At 38.0% G+C, this 26,206-nt stretch overlaps 1 protein-coding gene across 17 annotated transcripts in view; it reads right to left on the reverse strand.

Annotated features, from left to right (window-relative positions):
• The window catches only part of ADGRL2 (adhesion G protein-coupled receptor L2), a 195,250-nt gene that overhangs the window by 137,210 nt on the left and 31,834 nt on the right, over positions 1–26,206 (reverse strand). For all 17 annotated transcript variants that reach the window (XM_073357234.1, XM_073357237.1, XM_073357249.1 and 14 more), the window contains exon 2: positions 21,703–21,875. In XM_073357234.1, coding sequence (XP_073213335.1) covers positions 21,703–21,775 — 73 coding nt within the window. In that variant the 5' untranslated portion in view covers positions 21,776–21,875. The remainder of the gene's footprint in view (positions 1–21,702; positions 21,876–26,206) is intronic.

Genomic DNA, 26,206 nt, shown 5'->3' on the forward strand with positions numbered 1-26,206 from the left:
CCATTTAGGCCAACATAATGGCAATTAGAAGAAGGACTTTAAAGGACAAGGAATGGAGCTCAGAGGCTTCAACATTTGCTAACTGTTACCCCAGGTGTACATGAGATACTGTAGTATTTCCAATACTAAGTACAGGAGGGAAATGGCAACTTGGCACATGCTGACTACTTTCTCTAAATCATTGATTCATAGAAATGCAGGGCTGTAGGGGACCTCAAGAAGACACCTAGTTCAGCCCCCTGTACTAAAGAAGGGCCAAGTAAGCCTAGATCGTCCCTGACAGATATTCTAATCTCTTCTTAAAACCTCCAATAACAGGGATTCAAAAATCTCCTTTAGAAGCCACCTTCTAGCAGCAACTGTCAATACTGTCAATAAGCAGCAACTGTCAATAATTTAGTTAGACTATCTAAGAGTGCAAATTCAGGTTTGAATTTAAGTTACCAATAGCTTATTTAAACTAAAATATTTTCCCTTAAACAGTTAATTGTTTTCAGAACTACATCTTACATGCTCCGAGACTGAACATCAATATGGCTTAAGATCATGGAACTCTTTAAACTGACTGTAGGGAGATGGTTCAAATTATCACAAATGTGGCATTTAATTTTAGATAGGTATAAATTCACAGAAATATGTATTGCAAACAATTTAGACAAACACAAAACAGAAGAGGGGTAACAGAAAGTGATCCAAATCTAAATCCTTTGATCAAAACGAGAATGTTAATTCTTTGAAACCAACCAGCCACTAACAACACAGGCTATGACCATACCTTACACTTTAAATAGGGGTGAAGGAGGTTAAAACATTTGTCTCAACATTTCTGCTACTGTTAAGACTTAGCAGTATTTGGTATATTACTTTTGCCTGCTAAAAAGGAACGGCTACGTATGACCATACATCCATTGCCTAAATCCTACACATGCAATAGCTTAACCTTATAAAAATCAATGTGTAGAAACTTGATGAGCAAACTGGTGCCCAGCAAGTTTCCCACAAAGAAAACATCCAAAAATATCCAGGAAAGCAAGCAAATTAAGTAGCTCAGAAACTTGAAAATGTTTTAATACTACTATCATAAATAGCACTTTCATCTCCAGAACAATTTACAAACATTAATTAACCCTCACAATACCTTGGACAGTTAGGTGAATATTTTCTGCCTTTTTACAGATGGGTGAAACATGGGCAGAACGGTCAAGTTATTTGCCCAAAATTATAGAGGGAGTCCATAGCAGAGCTAGGTTTAAGACTATGGGGTTCCTATACCTCAAATCATTACTCTCACAGGAAGGGATCCTGGTATGTTTCATGCTGCAATAAATCTCAAATGCCAAAGGAAACTAAAAAAAGGGAATTCGCTTGTTAAGTCATTTCTTCTGACATCTGCTTCATAAAATGTATGTTTGTAAACCAGCTAAACACAGATTAGGCTAAAAACACAGCAGCTACCAACAGGATAGCACAACAAAAAATCCTCTCTCTCTAGGGGAGCTATAGAAAAGCTATCCTGAAGCTACACTCTTTTAGGAGACAAGTCTGAACAATACACAGACTGAAAGCTACCCAATACAGATTAGTCTGCCTGGAAAAATGAGAAGGCTTCCAGGCTCTTCCACACAAAACTCAGAGGCTTTGTCTTGATGAGGAAAAGTGATCAACCTTAGATCAGGCTTAATTTATACATGCTAATTAGTCTGACCTAAATACTATCTTTTTCCTGGTGTAGATGCAGAAAAACACCTTATAGCTCAATTTAGTTAGCTGAGCTCTAACCTAGGCTTCTACCTATGGTAGAAAACTGACCACCTAGAAGTTTTACCTGTCTCTACACTAGGAAAAAAGACAGTGTTTAGGTTAGGCTAATTAGCATGTGTTGGCTAAATCTCACCTAAATTTTACTATTTTGCTTAGGTAAGACAAAGTAAGAGAGACTTTCTCCAGTTCTTTCTCCAGATTGCAATGGAGAACTTCTTACCCAAGAGGGTATTCTTATTGTTTAAGTGCTACCCCTGCAAATTTGGATTGTACCCTTTATCCTAGACATCTACTATTTTTATGTCAATAGAGGATAATGTGATATCCACTTCCTCCTGCCATTTAGAGAAAAGCTGCTGTCTTGCTATCCTTTATTAATTCCCCCTCCTCTCACTTATGGGACAAAACATATATGAAGCTACAAGGGACAGAACTGTCTGCTTCTGCTGTAGGGTGTTTTCAAAGGATCACATGGAGAACTAACTCTTGTAATAATCTAATGAGATCCTTTGAAAACATACCTATCTCACTGAAACAGAAATTTGTTCAGACACACTTTAATATATATTAACGGTACATTTATAAATAAATTTATAAAGCATTAATAAATGTTTAATAGATGTTATAAGCATGTTACAGACCTGAATAGTATGTACTGGTGGCAGTTAAACTCTGGAATAGGTTTCCAAGGGAGGTTGTAGAATCCCCATCACTGTAGATTTTTAAGAATAGGTTGGTCAAACACCTGTCAGGGGTGATCTAGGATTACTTGGTCCTACCTCAGCACAGGAGGCTGGATTTCTCAACTTCTCGAGGTCCCTGTCCAGCCCTACATTTCTATGATTCTATAAGCACATGGGAAGAAGGTATTATAGATGATTACCAGCCACAATTATAAGCAACCTGCAGTTCTAATGAATTCTATAACAATCTATGTTACATTAATCATTTATTAACCTTTTATAAACTATTTATAGAAGTGTACCCTTCATATATCAGGCAACTCATTTTCTCCACTATGACTCCAAACTCATGTCTTGAACTTATCAATGACTTTAGATGTAACTTCATGGTCCAAACTAAAGGAGCAGATACCTTTACTCCTTATTAGTTAGCTGTGCTCTTATGAAGACTCCTGAATGCTAATGTCATGAAGTAGTAACTGGCAGCCTAGCTGAAAGAAATATAGCTGGTGAAGAGTGTTACAATAATTCTCAAGTTCTCATTGGCTGCATATAGACTACTGACAAGCTCAGAGAGGACTTTTTAAATTTTGGACAATCTCCTTTGACAGAGTTCCTTGTGGGTCTTGAGAGAGTGATTAAAAGTATAGCCCTTATGAGAAATGTTGAAGAAAGCAAAAACTATGAAAGAACAGATGTTGCAGCTACCCACAATAAAGTCAATATGTATACTGTAGATGTAACAGAAAAATCTGGGTGGTGGTTAAACAAATGGCATGAAAATTCCTCAAGTTTCTTTGACTGCATCTGATTAATTAACAGGCCCAGGAAGGGATCACTCAGATCTATGCATTACTGGATTATGAACAAAAAGGCACCTTTTAATGTTCTGTGCTTAAAAAGCGCACAGTTTTTAAGTCATATTTTGCAAAGGATTGTAATATGAATTCTTAAAGAACTGTAAAAATATTAATTCCATTATATACCGTTAGTGACTGGCTCTAGCCCACAAAGAGCTTGTAAGGAAAACACTTATGTTTAAATGACAGATCAAAGAAGCATTACTAAAATCATATAATCCCTTTAAACAGGAATCTGGAAAACAGAATAAGGAAAGGAAACCCTGATTCCTTCACTTCCTTAAACTATCAAATTGTTTTTATTTTAACATGAAATTCTTTGTGAAGCTCTTACTGATACATAAGTATTTTCCTTTCTCAAGAAGCACAAGCTGCAATAATCAGGTTGCTAAAAAAATACATTTTTCCTTAAGCATTACTTTGAATAGCAGTTTTCTTTACTTTTCACATTCACAAGTTACACAGGAAGTGAAGAGTACTGACAAGATTATCCTTAGTACATTAGGGACTAAAAACCTTGAATTTAATAAGAATTACACTGAAGGATGCAGATACCTTTGGTGTTCTGTTTATTGTCCTTACTGCCACATGAGCACCTGCAGTCTTGCACTGTCCTACCAGGCATTCCTGAAAACACCTGGACAAGCTGTTTGCCCAAGCACTAAATACTGGAGATGATAAAAGATAATTAGCAAGTGAAACTATTCCTGGCACTACTTCGACATTATTGCAGAACTGCAGCATCAAACTGGCACCTGGTAAGGGGAAATGCTAGATGTGATAATTCCAATTTACACATTCAGCACAACATTCTATCCGCCTGTCAACGTGAAACAGTTTCTCATTCAGTGATAACATAGATACCCCAAAAGAATGTTGTGCTCAAATACTGACATGAAACTTTTATGTACATAACACACCCTCTCTTGACCAGCTGCAATTGCCTTCTTTTCTTGCAGGGTATGAGTTGGCCATGCATTTTTTAATTACAAACAAAATCTGACTTTCAAAAAATCCCTGAATAGAAGAGTATATTATACACAAGTACCAAGCTTACAATGCATGGTTTGCACAGCAAAGAGCGCTATTTAATACACATGGAAGAGTGTGCTTCAGTTATGTTTAGTAAAATTTTCAATAGAATATGTCAGTTACAAAATTATAGAAAAGTATTTGCAGCAGTTAGAAATAGCCATTCATAATAGCTCTTTAAAGTAAAATATTATTGTACTCTCACTCATGTAACAAAAAAACATGCTACAATGTTCTGTATGCACCTCAGATGTGTAGATATTTTTCCAAAACATTTTCCAATGATCTCATAACAAGAAATTATTTAAGTATAACAAAAGTAGGAAGCCTGTGAAAGAACTGATGGGTCTGCTGGACATCAGGGAGCTAAGGGAGCAGTTAAGGAGAATGAAGACAATGCAGAGAAAATGAATGATTTCCTCATCACAGATGGTGTTGGGTAGATAAGGATAAGGGGACAGGGTGGAGAAAGATACAAGATTCCATATTTGGACTGGCGTTGTTCCGTATAGTTCTTCATGATCTGGAAATGGTGGTGACAACAATGACATGAGAGAATCTGCTGATACTATAAAGTTATTTAGGTTAGTCAAGACTACAGAAAACTAAGAAACTTCACTGGGCCCTCACAGAGAAAGGTTAATGGGTATCATGGTGGTAAACAAAATTAAATGTCAAAGGCAAGGTAATTCACATTAGAAGGTATAATTTTAAACTATTTATAAGCATTGTTGTGTTCTAAACTAACTGTAATTACTCAGGAAAAGGACCTAACATGATTCAATGAAATCCTCGACTCCAGATACAATGGCAATAAAACAAACAAAATATTAAGATAAAGAATGGGATAGAAAGCATTATGAAAATGTAAATACTATAAACATCTTTATATAAACTGATGGTTACCCAAGCTTGGAAAACTGCGTTCCATCCTGGTCACCCTATCTAAAAGTTTATAGCAGAAACGTAAGGGGCCCAGAAATGGACAATGAAAAGCATTAGCCATCATGAAATGTCCAAGTGAAGTGAGAAGGAAAAGATTGGAAGTGTTTGGTTTAGAGAGGAGAAGAGTAAGAGGACAGAAGAGAGGCTTATAAAATGACTGTAGAGAGAAGGTAAATAGGGTACTCCTACTTCCTTTCTCTTATTACACAAGAACAAGGAGACACTGAATGAAATTGAAAGGCAACATTTAAAACTGATTACAGTAAATACATTTTTTACACAGTGCACAAACTGTGGGACTCAGTGCCACAATATCGAGTCCAAGAACTTAGCAGGAAATAAAAAAGGATTAAACATTTAGTTGAATAAGAAGACCACTCAGCTATAGTCATATCAGATAGAATATAACTGTATATATAGTTATATTTTAAAGCAGAACTATAAACCCTCATGTTTAATCATGTAAACCAATTATTAACTGATAAGACTAGGAAGGAACTTCCACTATTGGCAGATCACCTTCTTTATACCTTAGCATCTGACTCTGGCCACTCCTGAAGACAAAATTCTGGATTAGAAGGACTACTGATACAATCTGGTACGATAATTTTTGGTTCCCATTGGAATTACATTGTGGAGCCCTGAAAGGTTTGTCTGTAAACTCAGGCCCAAAGATCTGTTTAAAGGCCCAGCTTGTTAATTCGGGTAAATTGAGAAGGCCTGATTCTCTTCTGATTCTAGTAAATTAGAAGCAACTCCACTGAAATTTATGGATTGCATTGTTGTGAACCTGAGGTGAGTGAGATGTGAACATGGATTGTGCTTGTTCCAAAGGATTTTGTGAGTAGAGGACTGGAAATGCTACAAGTTTCTTCATTACCATTCCATAGTGAGGCAGGGCAGGTTGGCAGAGTTCCCCCCACCTCTATGGAATGGGCAGAAAGTTTGGGGGGGGGCGGGGAGAGACGTGCATACATCTCAGGCCCCAGTAGAAGCCAGTGCCATCTAAATGGCTATCACCCTCCCAGGCATCCTCTGGCTCTGCTGCTAGGGGTTCCCAACTGGCCACTTCCCTGGGATTCCCTTCAAGAAGGTTTTCTGAGCACAAATTAATGGGACCTAAATTCACGACAACAATCACTTGGTTTGCAGTCCCCGAAGGATGACTGGGTAGTGATGCTATGGAGAGGCATTCAGAAGCCTATTCCATTTTCACCAGGAAACCAAGATCCTGAGGACCTCCTCGGGAGGTTCTTCCGCAGAGCCAGAAAAAGAATATGGATGATGTCACAGAGAAAGTACTTCTCTATTTCCACCTCCCTCTTCCTCTCCCTTCCCGCAAGAATATCCCTAAAGGTTTTCTCCTCCACCCACAAATTGAAATATCTTCTTCACATTTAGAAATGAAGGTATCAATAAAGATATGATAAAACAGCTACAATAAAATGGAACTAGGTGTTTAAATAATCACACTAATCAAGACCATGAGAGTAAACTTAGTTCTCCACACTAAAGTTCTCATGTATGGATTCCAGACCCCTAGCAGAGGGACAAGTTGAGAATGGGATGCTACAAATTTTAATAAAGGTACCAGTTTGACAAGATTTGAACTTATTAACAATGCAATACATAGGCAAATACTTTATCCAATAGAATACATGCAGTCTTTGCCTACTATCTTATACAAATGCTGAAGGTGAACTGCAAATGATTTTTTGAAGCTGAGTTTGTTCCCTTGTTTTGTTGGCTTTTTCCCCTCTTTGCTTTTGATGTATGAACATTTTATTTTTATTTTTCCTATTTACTTTTTACCTTAGAAAGATCAACTCTGTTCTTCTCTGGTGTTGAAAGAGTGCTAGAGGACCTCTATTTTACCACCTCTCACACATTGCTGAAAGGATGGAGGTAATGAATCTTTCACAAAGACATCCTTTCGAAAACGACTGAGAAGTTATCTAAGTGTAAGGGAACTATTGCCCCTTACTAACATTCAGTGGGGGTCTTTTAGTTGCTAGATCCCAGTACTAAAAGGGGGAAGGGTGATGGGGAATCAGGACCCTGAGACTGACAGTCCCTCGGAACAATGGGGAAAGGCCAATGCTTCAGATCAGCCTGAATGACAGGGCGGGCAGGCTAATAAGGGAGTCAGGAGGCCAGGGAAGTCCCGTCCTCTGTGTGAGCTAGAATTGCCTGGGTCAGACAGAGTGGGGCCAAGCTAAGGAGAAAGCAGGGGCCCGAGGTGAGCTGGGGAGCAGAGCTGTGCCAGATCCAGAGGGACCAGAAAAGCAGCCCAGAGAGAGCAGACCCTGTCCTGGGAGCAGAGCTGCAGCCCCAAAGCCAGAGGCACAGCCCAGAGAGAGCAGACTTGCCCTGGGAGGAGAGCTGCAGCAACCAGAGCCAGAGGGGCCAGAAAAGCAGCCCAGGAAGCAGGTCGGTGCTGGGAGCAGAGTCACAGAAGCAGCCTGCAGAGCAGACCTGTCCTGGGAGCAGAGCTGCAGCAACCAGAGGCCAAGGGGCCAAAGAAGCAGCCCAGGGAGCTCGAGGCAGAGCAGCAGCAGCAGTGCTGAGACAGAGTGGTGGAGCTGGGGCTGGAGCAGTCCGGAGCTGGGTGCGGTGAGCAGCTGGGGAGAGCTAGGGGGACCCTGGGCAACAAGCCGAGCACAGGGAGACACCTCAGCCAAGAGGCTCTGCAGGCCAGGCTTGGATCGTAACCCCGATAGGGCGGGGGTGACACTGGGAAGAAGGGTGCTACCACTTAGAGCCTGAGAGTGTGTGACCACCACCAGAACGAGTGTCCAACCCACAGCATCCCTACAGCAAAGCCAGGGCCTGAGAAAAAGGCCTGGGACTTACAAGGAACAGACTGTGAACTGCCCTGACATTCCAGAGACACTGTTTGTGATGTTCCCTGCCACAGAGCGGATTGATGTGTTTTCTTTAACCTTTCCCATTTTTCCTTATTCTTTTTAAAATTAATTGTTGATTAAATAACTTGCATTTGCTTTAACTTGTATGTAATGATCAGTGGGTCAGAGAAGTGCCCAGTGCAGAGAGAGTACCCCGGAGTGGGGACACCCTAGCCCCCCGTCCTAGGTGACCACAGTAGGGTTGGGGGTCGAGCCCCCCAGGAATCCTGGGCCCAGCCTTGTTGGGGTCATGAGGACTCTGCCAGACAGGAGAGTGGAAGGGGAGTTCTCAAGGGCAGGGAGGCCACTGGGTAAAGGAAGTGGGAGAGAGGACTCAGACCCTTTCGCTAGCCCACTTCACCGGGGTAGTGCAGAAGCCAGGAAAGTTCCCCACAATAGCAGAACTATTCCCCCGCTTACATAAGTATTAACAAATGGCATATAAAACCCCAAAGTTTTATGAAGTCCGACTAAAAATCCCTTCTCCCACAATTACTCTGCTTCTACTCTTGACTCTTATGAACATAAGAACATAAGTTATGAAGTTATCTTTTCTCTAGTTCACCACCTCATCAGTCTTGCAGTCTAGACAGGCCCGGAATACCTAAGGTAAAAACCAAGGAGAACCTTTCTCTGCTAAAGAGCCAAACTAATATGCAGGGTTTCTTTATACATCATTAATGGAACAGGGCAAAAAACTATCTCCTCTTCACCCTCCCCTCTTCTGCAGGTCACCTTTACATTGCTGCAGGCAACATTGGATATGATTCCCTACATGTGTTATAATCTGAGTATTACAAGGAAAACTTACTTAGGGCTGCATCACGGAGTTTTCACTCGCCCTGGATGAATGATGGTGCTTAGTTTCCCCAAGAGCAGAAAAGGTACTGGATTGTAACAGTCACAAATTTGATCCCTGGTTCTCCTCCTTTGGAAATAATCTGAGCCGGCCCTTTACTTAGTAGAAATTAGTCCTCCTGTATGTGCCTGTGGAGTCAAGGCTCCCCTCCACACACACACACCCCCCACCACTTGTACAAGTGCGGGAGCAGCAGTCTTGCAGAGACTGATTAACCTACCATGCTATGTCATGTGATGAGGGTAGCCCAGGCCCCCTATCTTTCCTGCACAGGCATACAGGGGAAGCCACAGTCTTTACTTGGAGGAATATACCAGCTACAGAGTTCCAAAAAGATGTGTTCCCCAACATCCACAAACATCTGCAGGTATGAGCAAACATTCATAAAAAATAAACTTTGTAACATTTCGTTAAGATTCACTTATTTTAGGGTGACCCTGTACAAAGACTTCCATTCTCTCTATGCCTTCCCAGTGGTAGAAACTATTATTCTATCCTACATAGGTTCTAGAAAATGAAAAAATGGCATGAGGGAGGCATCGCACATCTCCACGAGTTCCAGAGAGCTCTCCAGGTTCACTAACAGGGGCCACATACACCACTAATGCTACACTATCAGCTGAGAGCTAACAACAGCTGAGAAATATGTCAGACAAAGTGCAAGACCCAAAAGTCCAAATACAAGACCCATTTTTGTCAGCCACTTCTGGAAGCCACTGTATTTCTCAGTGGCATTTAAACTTATTTATTAATTTCCTTACTGAAAGGTAATTAGGTTTTACCTAGTTTAAGAACTTCATTTTAAAATGTTTTAATACAGTCTTTTTTTAAAAAGCTCATTGAAAAAGTGCATTGACACGCTATGAAATGAGAGCTTTATTCTGACTGCAGCAGAATTCAACCATTTTTGTGCTTAATGCCTAAGACAACATTCACACATAATAACAATGTGGCTTCTATGAAGCCAGTATTCATATGCTCTAAGTGTGTACCGCAGGGGCATGGTCAAAGCTGGCAGACCTGAATTAGACCTATGTTTTGCAAAAAGAAAAGGAGGACTTGTGGCACTTTAGAGACTAACAAATTTATTTGAGTATAAGCTGAATTTGTTAGTCTCTAAGGTGCCACAAGTCCTCCTTTTCTTTTTGCGGATACAGACTAACGTGGGTGCTACTCTGAAACCTGTGTTTTGGTTTGCAGACATAGATGTTGTGCCATTGCTCCACTCTGCTTTTCTGAGTCAGCAGGGTAAGAACCCTTCAACTTTCACTACCTGGCTGTTTAGAATTACTGAGCCAGAAGGCAGAGGAGGGCAGACAACATGATAGTTATGCTGGGGGAACAAAACACAAAAACACAAACAGCAAGTTGATGTTGGATTACTCACTTTAGAAGCAGGAACTTAAACCATGATGCAGATTTCATTTTGGCGGCATCTGTGACAGACTGTACCCCTGTGCTGTACACCCTATTGTAATAATCATTGTACAAAGGATGTGTTGCGGAGTATCATTTGAAAACTTGTAATTTGCTGGTCATTACTATCCTGGTAAAATGTATGTGGCAACACTGCATGTGAAGTTTGAGAGATTTCCCTGTATGATGTTATTAACACATGTTCCAAACCACAGCCCTACCCAAGCCGAAGTTGGCAAACTGGACTGTCCTAAACAAAGGAATGTGGGCTCTGTTTAATTTGCATTTAATCAGGAAAGAGTCATCAAGCAAGGAAGCTCAAACAGGTGCGGAAAAAGCATCAGGGAACATCCTTCCACATAGACTTTTTGTACTCAGCTGGAAATGTTTTTCAAGGGGGGGACTGAAACTATAAAAAGGAGGGACGAACACCCTAAGAAAACCCCTCTCTCTCTCCCTACCCATCACATGGGTGACACCTGAAGCGACAAAGGAAGCATTCATTAGATTCTGGGAGCAGGGCTTCTTACCTAATAAGTCTGGTCAGTAAGATTGCTGAAAGCATAAGGTGAGAAAACTTCGCTTTGAATTTAACATAGTTTGTTAAATTAGGCATCAATTGCATTTTATCTTTATTTTTCTTGTAACCATTTCTGACTTTTATGCCTCATCACTTGTACTCACTTAAAATATCTCTCTTTATAATTAAAAACCTTGTTCTATTGCTTTATTTAACCCAGTGTGTTTAAATTGAAGTGCCAGGGGAGTGTCTGTCCATTTGGGGTGACAAGTTGTGTTCATAGTATTTCTACTAAAGTAACTGACTTTATACAAACTTGTATTGTCCAGGGGAGGGCTGGGCGGTACAGGACATACATTTCGGGGGGAGGGAATCTAAGACAGAGTGTGTTGGGGTCACCATGCAGTATAACTAAGGCTGGTTAGAGTCATGGTGTGGCTGGCTGCAACACACACACAACAGACCCGTACCTGTGAGTAACTTAATGCTTGAGATTGTTTGTGAGCAGTCCAGGCTGGAGGCTACAGCAGTAAAGCATTGTAAAGGGCACTCCAGATTAGAGGGCAGGGGTAACACAGCTACTCATTAGTCTGGATTGTATGCTGGTATGTCACAGCGTGTTAATTTTTTTTCAAGTACCTGGAGAACATTTAGGAAGAACTGACTTTATAAGATGTTTAAGTTTTGAGGCATGCCACCTTTACAGTGTCTCTATTAGAAGTACATCTATTCTGAGTACTTTTTATTACAGTATGTACTAAAACGCTTTGTTGAGGAACTAGTTATTCCACATATGCAGCAGTGTCAACTTCCTACAATTTAAAAGCTCAGTTAAGTAATGTTATAAAATACTCAAAATAAGCTTCTGGGGGGAAAAAACTGCCCTTACAAACACCTAATCTAAGAGTTCTGGAAATATGAATATATTCTTTAATTATAGCCACACTTTTTTTAGCAGTTGCTGTAATCAATTGGTTGCAATCAGGTTTACTCTGGCACTAAGCCTGTAATCTTTTGAAATAAAAATACTTTATCGGGTTGTAAACATATTATACACATTACATCTTCTCTATTGATGCAAATCTTGTGATGGGGTGGAGAGGGAATGAACAGTTCTAGCACAATTTTTTCATGGTGTCACTGGAAACAATCCGTTGGGCCTTATCAGACAAGGTTTCAATTTTCTATCGTTCCATTTTAACCTGCCTAATCAGTTGAACAAAAGTACTTTATGTGAAATGATTCCTTCAGTTGCCTTAGCTACAAATCCCTGCAGTATACTATAATTGAAATCTACTCACGTAAGTTAAGAATAATTAGGACCCCAAATTAAGCTAAACACAAAGTCAATCCAAATAGTCAGCTGCTGTCATTTACATGGTTACAGAGTTTTATTGTCCCTTAACATCTCTGAGTGCTCTTAAATGCATTTTGTTGTTTCTTCACCATTTAATATTTTACTCCAACTGGAAATGGGATCAAGAGCCTAAATTTGGCCAGAACCTGCCACTTCAGTCACAACTTAATCAAGTCTTTTCTCACTAAATGTTTTCCGCACTACTGTCACTGTACCTTTGCTATCAGCTATCAGCCAATTAACAATACTGCTGAGGAATGGAATGATAGCTCTCAGATACACTTCCATGCTAAATAAGGCTAGTATCATTGATTCTGCTATGAATGTCATCAATGCAACAAAAGAAAGAGCTTTTGAAAGCTAATGTTCAGAACACTTCTCTTTGCCTAAACTCTAAAAGCAAAGGATTAAACAAGTTTCGTGTCTTAAATGAACAGCAATATGAAAATGTTGTTCAAAAACATATATCATGCAAAAGCTAGATAATAATGCATGTTACAGATTAAATATGTCTCATACTGTAAGCGCAACTGTTGCCAGAATATGTTACAACTCCATTGATTTAATCAAGCCATACTCAAAGCTAATTAATATATTAATGTAGTTAGTCAACAAACACATTTGGCAACTCCATCTATTTCTTGAATAATCTTCCTCTATGGGCACTGTGCTTTTAGTAAAACAACTATTTCTATAAAACCTTCTAAGGCAGTTTATTATATGTAGGTATTCAAGATTTTTATACCCTTTATTTACACTGCACATATTTCAGGTGGTTTGAGTGCTGGAACATTTTCAGTTTCATGTAAAAAGTTTTCTTCTTTTTTTAAACAGTACATTGCAAAACAATCTATAAACATACAGAGAAAATTCATAGTTGTTGGTCATTGAGTAGCAATTGAATTTGAATGCTTGAAACAACACTGTATAACATGTGTTAATAACATTTTTGTTTTAGCTGGTAATCTATAAAATGATATATGGTGATTCCATCCATACTAATGGGTAATAATCCAAACCACTAGTTTGCCTTCTAGTACTTTCCAGGCTTCACTCTTCATGCACATCAACTTCATCTGTTGCAAATTAAACAATATAAAAGTGTAAGTGCCAAACTGTTCTTTTTTGTTTACTAAGAGCAAATTTATCTTGAAACCACTGAAGCACCTAATCCGTTCTAAATGACCACAAAACCACATTTTTCCAAACAGGATTGCAATGCTGAAGATTTTCTAATCTGTACTACATTATTAAAATTCATTTTACAAGCAACACCCTTTCACAACAGAAATTTGTTTGAAGTAGACGACAAAAATATCAGAGGCAATCTATCACCCTTGAGCTAGAGAAAAGAACTGGGACAGCTCAATGGGGAGAATATGGGAGATAATAATGTGAAACATTAGGGAAGGAAGGTCAGGTTGCATGCCAAGTAGTCAGACAGGATCAGTGAATAAAAGGCCAATTAGACTGAGATGTTTACAATCAAGAGGTGATATGAAACAGGACAAAAATCTTCCAGCTACAATGTAAAGAGAAAATATTTCTCACTTCTTTTCCCACCTAAAAATACACATATTTGCAGAATCTGCTGAGAATGACAGCTTGAAATGAACTTACTGAATTCAAGTTTAATAGGAAAAACCTCTCAAAACAGGTTTCAGAGTAGCAGCCGTGTTAGTCTGTATTCGCAAATAGAAAAGAAGTACTTGTGGCAGCTCACTTCAATTCAGTACACTGAATGCATCCGATGAAGTGAGCTGTAGCTCACGAAAGCTTATACTCAAATAAATTTGTTAGTCTCTAAGGTGCCACAAGTACTCCTTTTCTTCTCTCAAAACAGTGCCATGAACTACCTACAGTCTCTGCTAGTACACAGCATCAATGACACCGGTCTAACTCTTAATTTATGTGGTTGGGGGAAAAGTTAGCTCGTTAGTCTGGTGCTATAAGCAGGAACTGAAGTTATGTGAACTCTCTCGGTTTCTCCCACGTATCAGTTGCTTAGGCAACCAATACAAAAGTTTAGTATGGTTTCCAACCCCTCTCCCACACACATTTCTGGGGAGGGGGAAAGATTCTTCTTCTTTTTTTTTTTTTGTTGCAAACATCACTAATGCACAGCATGGAAATACCAGTCAATTATTTTATTATTATGATTTAAGAAAAGAAATGGGATGAATTCTCAACCACCTAAACTGATTTATTGTCACTGGAAATGAACACATTTTCCCCCACTCCCTTTAAAAGGACTGTCTTAATGTCACTTGGACATGGATGAATTGTCTCCATTTATTGAAAGAGGCATCCACCAACTGAACAAACATTATACAGCTCTATTTCTTTACACTTCAAAAGAAAGCTAGAAGACAGAGATAACGGAAACACAAAAAGCTTTAGCACAATTGGGTTTTGAAAGTTAGTGGACTAGTTAGTTCAAGTTTCTTTTTGGTAGATAGAAAATTTGAGACATCTTGAATCATAGGAACTAAACAAAGCCCAATATGTCAGCAAGGATTGCTCTGTTTCAGTTTGTCATAATATTTCCATGGATTTAAGATGACACAAAATTTACTGGTGCTAAATGTGGGGAAATTTTACCTTGTTAAGAACAAGGAAGACAATTGAGAAGAAAATCCAATATTTTTAGGTAGAACATTCAAAACATCAATCCAGTCATACCTGTAGATTACAATAAATCTGTCAAGCTTGATAAGATTTATCAGTGGATAAACTAATGCTACAGAAGATAACGTATAAAACTGAAAATGTCTCTAGCTTTAATTATGTGAATTTTTATTAATTTTAGAGTGAGTTAGAAACAAAACTTTGCAAGATGCTTTTACAAAAATAAATGCATTGCTAGGGATACAGTAGAATTTAGAGCAAAGTATACTGCTTATTAAGGATCTTTGCCTTTGTACAATTACCCTATAGAAAGAAGTGAAGATATCATATTTATGTTAAAAAGTAAATATTGTGTGACTATATCACACTTTAAAAATGCCGAAGTCAACTTTTAAGTGCGTCTGTTGTCTGGGAAACTTGTCATATCGACATAAGAAATTGTATACCAGCATACAGAAAGGTCATATAGACCATCAAGTACACTTACAAAGAGAACATGCACAGACATAAAGCGAAGTCCCTTTTTATTCTGAATGGATTGCTTTCTTGTTCCTTGTGGAACACAGCCTGGAACTAAATCATAAATACAGAAGTGGACATGAAAATTAGTATTTTATGTGAATGGATGTGATCCTGCAAAGATTGGTGCATGCAACTGTACTCACATGAGTACTCCACAGACTTCAACTGAACTATTTGTGGGTGTAAAATTAAATGTAAATGCATGATTGAAGAATTCAGGTTTTGTATGCTAAATTTAGATTTATTATGCTTATGAGAACCTTCATTATTTTCTGATTCTGATGTGGACAAATATGACAGTAGTAAGAAGAGAACTTTCAGTGCATCATCTTCAGTTATATACTAATTCAGATGTTTTATGCTTCCCCATTCCCAATTCTACGGGTTACAAACCTCTCCATTTTGTACTATGTTCCACAAGTATAATACAAACACAACTAAGGAGGACTGAAGTGTGTACTGATAAAGCTAAATAAAATGCCCTGTTTCTCAGATACAATAGTATTCTTACATTTTAGTACAAAACAGGAATGCAATCATTAAAATAAACATATACAATGATTTGGTTTTAAAACCATTAAAGGTAGTAAAAATTAAAATGATATATTACATTCTCTGTGCTCCATAACGTAGCACTGAGAGTCCCAATAAATTTTATATAGGAGATGTGTGGTCAAGCCACATGTACCTTGTAGAAAAGGCACCCTACAGTCTTTAACTAATCTAAAACATATCCACATATGGGAGCAAGGGGAAGATTCAAAGTCAACTGTGTTAGTCAGCTAAGCCAAGATAGCTGAGTCAATTCAAACTTATCCTCATGATTGGTCATGTAGCTATTCCCATTGAGACTGAACAAGGCTATCATAATGAAAAGTGGTAAATTGAAGCAGTAGTTTAGAAGACTCTGGAAAAGTAACATCTGGCCTTAAGCAGGAGTAAATTGTGTTTGTACCTTTTTTGACAAATTTTCAAAGTCCTTCTCTCCTTGTGAGGAGAGCCTCTGAAGCTGCAATACAGTTTCCCCTTTCAGAAGAGGAATTCAAAGTTTTAGCAAATGACAGCAGGAACACAGCTCTTTAAAAGAGTAGCATGCAATAGCTAATACCTAGCATACAGTAATTTAGAATTTGCATTTTTTTGTTCAAATTATAACAAATTTGACAGTGTGTATGAATTAAAATAAATAATTTAGTGACTAAAATTAAGATTTCCTAGTAAGTCCTCTAAACCAGTATTAGTGCAGTATTTAAAATGGCACTTCACAAACTGAGACTGTCAAGGCTATCAGACTTCCCTATTCCCATGTCATTTCTCCTACATTTTTGAAATAGCTATTTTCTTTCACAAAACATGAACCTCAAGTCCCACCATTGAGGGAATGAATGAAAGGATATGCACTTTACCTGGCATTTTTTTTCTTTAACTTTTTCTTTAAAAGGAAATTTGATTTCACTATTTAGATCAATTTACTTTTTAAAAGCTGTGTTGGCCCGATGTCTGTTTCAGGAACAAAATAGAGACATCTCTAAATAAACACCAGGAAAGTATTTCGTCTTTTGTTCACAACAAATATTGAAAGCAGAACTCAATACATCTGTTTTGGTTTTTATAGGCACCCTACCATTCCTTTTTACATAAATGTTTGCCTTTAAATAATCTGCATTCATTATTTAACAAAACCATTTTTACTAATAGAATCATAAGATACACTGCGTTGGATGACTTATCCTGAAATCTATCCCCATTTTTCCAAGAGTTGCTGTTATTTATAATTAATCACTAGTGCCGAATAGTGCTAGCATTCAAATGTCTGACTTTTACTTACTAGGACTCCATTATACAGTATGGATTCAGTAAAACCTATCAGAAGTGAGCACTCAAGGGACTGACAAAAATTGGTTGCTTAACAGAAGTGGTGCAAAATTGTACTCGTTATGTTTGTGGATACTTCGTTAAACCAAGAAGTTGCCTAATAAATGTAGTGTTTCATGCAGATTTACTGTGATTTAATTCTCCAAGCTAGAGAAATTCAATGTACATTCCTACTTACTGACACATGATGCTACAGTAAGCACTACCCTGGAAAAAATGGACAAAACAAAAATTAAATCAGTTAACAAAAAGTTGATTTTCCTATTAGCAAAGCTCTCCTATCAACTCAAGATACGCTGTGAACAAGGGTTTGTTTGTTTGTTTTAAATACTGCGGGCCCAATCCTGCTAACACTTACCCATATACATGTGTGAATTTATTCATGTATACAACTGTTTGCAGAATTAGGCCCTGGGGGATCTCAATTGTGCAAGGATGTTGAGCATCTTTTGAAATGTGCTCAGAGCCTTCAACTCCCATTGCCTTCAGAGGGCTCGGAGGAGGCTAAGCAGAAGGCTACATGCACTCTCCATCTTTCAGAAACCAGGTGTGTATATTACCTGTATTTAAATGTACCTTTTAAAATAAATGCAATAATTCCAGGTGCACATTTAGAAGCACTTTCAATTTTTGTAAATAAAATTTTGTGAAACAAAATATATTGTCTACTCCACTGGAGTATATAAATGTTTAAAAATCTGGGTTTTATGTTTTTCATTTTAATGTAAACAAAAATGTCTATTTACAGACAAAGAGGGGCTGGAACTAATTAATAATAGATATTACTTTAGGAAACAGTTTTTTAAAAATCAAATACACAAGGATGAAAAAACCCAGACTTTTAAAATGCTCCTATACATGAGACATCAAACCCACTCACACTTTTTTGGAATTTTTTCCCTAATTACTTTGACATAAAATGAATCGAAAAATTAAATCAAGTCTTGACCTTAACATTAAAATAAAATGTAAAGTAAATATTTAAGCTAATTAACTTTAGCTCTTCTTCCCGCACGTTTCCTTCTTTTGCTTGGTTCTCTTGATTTGGTGTCACAATATTATCTACTTACTGCTGTTAGCAGACTATGATGCCCTGTCAGTCTTCTCTAAAACAAACTGAGATGACACAGATCAGTATACCTGAAGTATGTCCTAACTCTCTGCAGTTTTCCTTCTAGCTGCCAGTATATGTCCTTTCCAGGTTCTCTTTACCTGCAGGAAGGAACTGCGTCAAAAGCAAACCCCTTGGCCTGTTGCCTCAGAAAAGAAAAGAAAAGAAAAGAAAAGAAAAGAAAAGAAAAGAAAAGAAAAGAAAAGAAAAGAAAAGAAAAGAAAAGAAACTTCTTTTAACTGCAGATATGATTCTTGACTTTATAGATACTGCAAATAATACTGCAGTCTTTCTTGAAACAGTCTCTGTCTGCTAACCCCCTATTGGGTTAAGCCACTGTGACAGCAACGAGGGTTTTATCTTGATTGGAAAAATGTTCATTAAGTGGACTAATGAACCATTGGTCCACACCTGAAATCTTTTGTAACTGTATAGAAACATTCACGCTTAACAGCATGAAATTTAGTTAGTTTTTTTCTACCCGCTGTAACAACCTGCTTATGTATATAAGATTTCCATAACAAAATTTAAGTAGCTAGATTCCAAGTCAGAGAATTTAAAATATTCTTACTTTCAGGTGTTCTCAAACTGGGGGTAGGGACCCCTCAGGGGGTTGTGAGGTTATTACATGGGGGGTCATGAGCTGTCGGCCTCCACCCCAAACCTCCAGCATTTATAATGGTGTTAAACTTATTAAAAAAGTATTTTTAATGTATAAGAGGGAGTCACACTCAGAGGCTTGCTATGTCCCAAGTACAAAAGTTGAAGAACCACTGACTTAGGGACTGTTATTTTATACTTCCAGGGATGAAGCATCATTACTAGAGCATGTTACACTTGGCATATTTTATGACTGAAACAAAAGGCAACGTAATCTCGTCAGAAAGTCTAACAATGCTGTATTCACTTTGCTTCTGGTGGCTTAAAGTCAACTGAATATTAATATTCACTTTCAAAATACAGTGCCACAATATTTAATTTATTCTAAGAATTTATAATTAATTGTGTATGATTCTGTTAGCTGCTCCCAATTTCCTTCCATTTACTTTAGATAAGAAAGTAAGTCCTGTATAGACTTTAAAGGAATTGAATTCAGCACTGAAGCATCAAAAGATTGCTACTGCCTCCTAGAAGCCGGAATAGGGATAGAAAAACATGGATCTGAAATCTTACAAATGAAAATTACCTTTCTGCAAATTGTAACAATTCGGCAGGCAGAAGCTTTCAGTTTATTTTTCCTACCCAAACACAGTAGATAAGCTATTTATTGCTGCAAACTGCTTGTTTTATATATATCTAAGTTAATCAGAAAAAAATATAACTACATGTTCTATACCATTTTCCCCTTGCTGCTTCCAGATTTTCTTCAACTGCTACATATTGCTAAAGTCCAATACTGAGATATTTTGCTAAAATATTTCAAAATTCTGAGTTGAGAGATTTTTAAATAACCACACACACACAACCTTAAGATTTTATAACTGTCATTGAGCACCTTTAATTGGAAAAGCCATGAAGTGAAAACACCATTTCCCAGTACTATCTTTTAAATACAATTTTAAACTAGTTCATTCATTCTTGCAAGATGAATGCATTTTTGCATCAAACACAGTAATTACCAAAGCCAACTAGCTGTAAAATTTAGATATCTAAGCTCCTAGTGGCTTCCCATCTGCAGAAACTTGTCTTTCATATGACAATAAGATTTCAGCCAAGACTAAAAAATGAAGGGCACCAAGAACACACATATGCGTAGTCTCTTACGAATCATAAGTTACCATCCAAAGAATCATACAATCTAAAAGATGAATGTGTTGGTCTTCAGCACTATACTCACAACTCCGGGGAGGGTGGGGAGGAGGGGGAGGAGAGAAGAAATCTTGAAAGCTGTTTAGGCAAAACTAGACCTTTCAGGAAGGTATATTCCTTGATGTGTACTCCTTAAAGTCTACATAGGAGTTATTACTATATTTCAGCAAAATGGGTTTATCAATTCAAGCCCAAGAACTGAGTGAGTTGAGAGAGTCTTAGACTAGAACAAATGTTTAAATAAATATACATTGAATGTGAGAGCTTTTATAAGATATTTAAGCCTTTAAAGTTTGCTGGGTTTTGTTCGACAGTAGTGCTTGTTTGATTTTACTGCAGTCTATTTTCTGAATTACTCAGAGGGGTTTGACCTATGAATCCAAAGAATTCATACGTAGTGAGATACAGCCCTACTTTATTTTTTTAAATGATATCAGATGTAACTGAGGAACTGCAAATTAAATCACTACACTCTTAAAAGTAGTATATTATCTATCAGTCATGGGGTTATCTAGCTATGGGGATGAATGATATTAAAAGGCAACTGCCAACTTGAAACCTAGTTAATTTTTTAAAAGTTACAAATATATTTAGATATTACACTTAGCCCAAAAATTCCTTGCCAATACTTGTGGTTAAAAAAATTAAAATAATATTTTCTTGTTCTTTTAAAATGTTTCTCTCTCCAGTGTAATTGTCTAAAAGAGCCACAAAAACAACCAAGGAGACTGACTACATTATCGAAACAGTGAACTGATTTTACACAAAAGGAAGAAAAAAATGTTTTTCCTCCCTAAGCTCTTCTATTTAAGAGCAATCTTAGGTGCTGTATGTACCAGAAGTGAACAATTTACAGAGAGCAGTTAGGTTTTTAAGCTTGCAGTGTTCCTGTATGCACTTTCAGTTTCATTTGTCCAATTCTCAGATGTATAGCATTGATTTTAATGAAATATTTGCAGTTTTATTTCCAGCAAGCCAATCAATGGAAGTAAAATAGGTGCTCCGACTGCTGCTTTTGGTTCCATTAGAACATATTTTAAACAACTATGCATTGTTTATATAACTTGCAATTTACTTGTGCTCAAGGATAGTATAGTGAGAGGACTGAACAGAAGGAATCCAAAAAAAATAAACCACCTACCAGTTCTATCATCACTCCAGTTGTCTGAGTACTGTTATTTAGTGTCACTGTATCAAACAATGTACGTTTATTTTTAATGTTTGTTTTGTTTTAATATCAATCATTTAGACTAACAGCTAAGCTCTAGAACAGGACAGGTAGTAATTAGTTGTTTCTAGTTAGGCAGGTGCATCCTAAAACTCCTGAGCAATCTAAAAGCAAAATAATATTTTAAAATTGTACAAGAGCATGTGGTCTCTCATCTGGAGCATAACTAAAAGATATGATATAATCTTACCTTCTGTACACTGCAGGAAGCTGATTATGAGAAGTAACCAAAAAAATTGCATTCTGCAACCAGAAGACACCATTATTGATCCCTTTAAGTATTTTCTTTGTATTCCTTAATGAACCCAGTTATAAATGCCCAGCATCATTGAAGCCAGTGGTCTGTATCATTGATCTTCATACCTGGGGATGAAAAACAAACAAACAAAAAAAGATTCCGTTGTTAGTCATATACTCACAATTTTAAAAAAAATTATTCACGTATCGGATATCAAATTTTAGCTGACATGAAGACAGAAAGTCAAAAATATAACATGAAATACAGCTGTACTGTGGCTGGGGAGCAGGCAGGCATGCTGGATTTACGATCAAAGTCAGTGATCAACCAGGATGAAGAAGTTTAAAATGTGATTGTAGTTAATGTGCTCCTACTAAGAGATACAGTGAAGATAAGAGAATGGACTTGCAGATGAGTGGGGTTTAAACACAAAAAACCTCACCAGACACATTATTCTACACAACACTGATACAAAACAGATCCCAGTACAGAAAGAGATACAGCCCAACAATAAAACTTTCAAAGAGAAGCTCAGCGGGACCCCTTCCCATCACAGCTTCCTTACCCTCCACAGGAGATAGGAATGCCAGTTTTTCTATTATGCATAGTTCTGCCTTCTCAGACAAAAAGCTAAAACAGCAACATTGTCATCAAAATAACAATTTTGCTGAGGAAGCTCATGCTTCTTTGACCAGTGGGTTTCAGAGAACTTCTAACCACAATGAAAAACCTTTCAAACAAGGGGGCGAAACCACATGTGTTGCAAGCACATTGTTAATATTGCCACTTCAAATCACATGTACATTAGCCCAGGTCAGAGACGGTATTGCACATGATCACACTGGGTTTAGCAAGTGACTGAACTCCTTAATTCTACTCGAGAAACCAACCTTACCTGAACTTTTCCTGCATACCATGTAAAACGAAAGGCTTTAAAAAGATACATTTGATTTTTTTTTTAATGATAGTGGAAAACAGTTATCGGACTGGAAGGTCTGACCAGCCATGTTCACTCTTCAGTCAGTGCCTTCATTCTTGCAACAGCCATTGGAATAACAGATTACTTCCTCTTTCATAGGTCAGCCTATGAGCTAGATCAGTCTCCAACAGACAGCTGTTTGAGATATTAAAGATATCAATGTGAATGCACAGTTGAATTCCCAGTATGAGTGTGGGCTCTATGAGCTAGAGGAGTGTGCAACTCAGAACATGGTAATAATGAACCTCCAAAAAATGCTGCACAGACATAGATCAAAAGAGACAAGTTCTGTAACCCATTACCCCCGGCCCTATAGTCAGACAGACCAAAATTTTCAAATTTGGGTGCCTGAGGTTACACTTAAAATAAGTACCCTGACTTTCCAAAGTTCCACAGATCATGTAATCTATGTTATCTTTCTTGCCTGTGCATAGCAAACTGAGGTTGGAAGCAACAAAATCACTTAAGCCAACGAAAGGGCAACTGCCCGCACACCCCATGACTCTGGATAGTCCTTGGTAGTTCATTTCAACCCATTCACACTTCTTTTAAAAAAAAGCCCCAGAGCTGCAAATGAATGACATTTTATAAAGTTGTTATCGAACAGCCTTGAGATCCGTTGGGACCAAAGCTGCTATACAAAATGCATCAATGATCATGATAGTGCCCTAGTGGAGATACACTGTGGAAGTTTCAGTTCAATAGCCACGTGGGAGTCTATAAATTGGTGTACACTTAGGAGTTGAAAAATCTATTCATCCAGTCACCAATGACAAGTGGGAAAGCTCTCCTTGGCAAGGATGCCCAAATCATTGATTTCTAGAGAATTTACACTTCCCTTTTAAAAAAGTTTATAACCCTCATGGTCACAAATACACTGAGTCTGAAGACAGACAGCTGTAATGCCTCTGATGTTGCTCACTGCTTTGACAAGCAGCAGCAGGGTGAAATTAACAATCACTTCATTTGTTTCAGAGCTGCTATACACAGTCCTGTGGGCAGCAATGAATCCATCAGTGGAATACTGCTGCTGCTTGTCCACAAGACTCAAACCTTACATTGGCTGTGAGTGCAGGAAGACACAATACCAATGCAGTCTGACAAGAGTTTAATAATTTAGAGTAGCCAAGTATGCTGCTTCACAGTGGACATGGTTTTAATGGCGATGCCACTTCACTGTTGGATTTTTTGCCCCCACATACCTCTTACAGAATGCAAAGCTCTTACACTCTCATATACAGGGAAATGAAAGAGAACTGCCATTCTAAGCTTTCAACAAAAGAGGCTCTTTTCCTGCAATTTGCAAATACAGCCAACAAGTGCTCTTCAAGCAAAGGGGCAGAGTGATGCATACCACACATGTATTTCCACGAAGAGCAGAACAAACACAGAGTAGCTCTTCCTGGCCGAAGCCCAAGCGCCTAGAGGTGAAAGATTAATCTCCAATTAATCTGAAATAGTTATATTTTATCTCTTAAGTTTTTCATCCTGGTCTGAGAGGGCTTTGCATACTGAAAAATCTAAAATCCACATATGATACTGCATGCAGCTGAAAGTAAGATTGCTAAGGAGTTCCAGCTCAGGAGAAAAGCAGGTATTGACACTAAGTTATCAAAAATTTGGAATTCTCCCACAGAAAAAGCCTAAGGAGAATTTAGATTAATTCTTCACCCGTCACACCCAAAGGGCTAAATCACTGAACTATTTCACAGACACTACAGACTGCTCAGTATGATTTGAGCAAGCAATTAGAATAATTTGAGAGTATGGATGAGGCACAATAATGGCTACACATGAAATTAAGTCAGCCTTTTGATTGCTCTCAGTCCATCCAGAGGATTTGGATTTCCTGAGATTTAGTTTTAAATGGGTTTTTTTTTATTTCCATAACTTAATGCTGTATGGGCTACTTAGTTGCATGCATAAATCTTGAAATTTTGAACAGTTTTTTTCCACCTCAAAGTAGATAGTGGCAAAGCTGTGCTGTGCTTTGTCATTCTTCACCTCAATGCCTTCTTGTTTGTGAGAAAAAAGGAAGGAAATAATTAGAGCACCATTAGAGACTGATGACCACTTTCCAGGAAATAGCTGCCCAAATAGGAAAACCAATGGCAGAGGGAAGGAGTAAAGGCTTCAAACCTTCTAAATGGACTTATTTTAGGTGTTCTAACACCAAGCAATAGTTTCTAGAAGGGGCTTGAGAATGTTCCTGGGACACTACAAAAACAGCAACTACCACCCAGGTGAAGTAACAACGTTTGTGACAACCAGAAATAGTGGGTGTACAACATTTATACCGTTCTACTCTACTGGGAAATAAAACTTGGCTCACTTTGTTGTACTGAAGGCAAAGTATGTCTGAAGAAACTAATTAGCCTTCATCAGACTGTTTATCACTAAGATGTGATTTCAAAAGGCCAGAAAAAAATTCAAATACAGTTCGAAAACTGACCTCAAGCGATTTTGTTTTTGTTTTTTTAACCAAATTAATAACAACTCTCCATTAAGCAAATTGTTATGAAACCCTAAACAGTAACTAATTCTATTAAAATAAAAGGACATTACAATACTGAATCAACTATTCAGCAGCACAATAAAACTAATCCTGTAATCCTGTAAAAAGTTACCCCAAAGATGAGCTGGAGCCAAAGGACACTTGTAGGGATAAACGTTTCTGTCAGTCTCGTCTTCTGATCACGTAAATGCCGAAGATGTGGAGACAATGGAATCTCACAACAACAACAAAATCCAAAAAACAAACAAACAGGACCAGGAAAAGCCATATTAAGTTACCTCTTTGCAAACAGAAAAGTAGATCATAGCAAGTGGCTATCCTGTGCAAATAACTTGTTTCCTCTCAGATCTTAATAGGCCTAAGCTATCTGTGATCCAGAGAGAATGTTTGAGAGTGGAGAAGAGAGATGGTCCCCAGAGTAAAAACTGCGTAAGAGTGCAACAAAAGCTGTCCAGAAAACTTCAGCTGTAATTTAAATCCCTACCTCTGGGCCATATTGTAGTTTCTCACAGTAAAACCTGCACTGGAAACCGAGACGTTTACCTTGTGGCGTTTCCTTTGTATATTTCCTGTTGAAGGAGGGGAAAAACAGGAGAAGTTGGTATTCAGACTTGTGCAGTGCTAAGGGATGCACAGGTCTCTGCTCCCAGCCCTACATATCCTAAAACAGAGGTAGTCCATTATTTTTTGTCTAGGTCCAAATTTCTTGCTCAAGGTCCAGACTGTGGAGAAAATAATAATAATAATAAAAAAAACCAACCGAACAATAATGGTATGTAAATAAAAAGATTTTGGGGTCCATTCAAAAGTGTCTGCTGGTCCAGATTTGGCCCACAATCTGCCTATGGACTACCCCCATCCTAAAATCTCTGCCCTGCTCCCCGACTCCTCTGCACTGATGAAACCTCTAATCCTAGCTGCAAATCTCTTACAGAACATGTGCTACCATTGGCTTCCTCTGC

This window comes from Lepidochelys kempii, chromosome 8, assembly GCF_965140265.1.
Source record: "Lepidochelys kempii isolate rLepKem1 chromosome 8, rLepKem1.hap2, whole genome shotgun sequence".
In the NCBI taxonomy this organism is placed as follows: Eukaryota; Metazoa; Chordata; order Testudines; family Cheloniidae; genus Lepidochelys; species Lepidochelys kempii.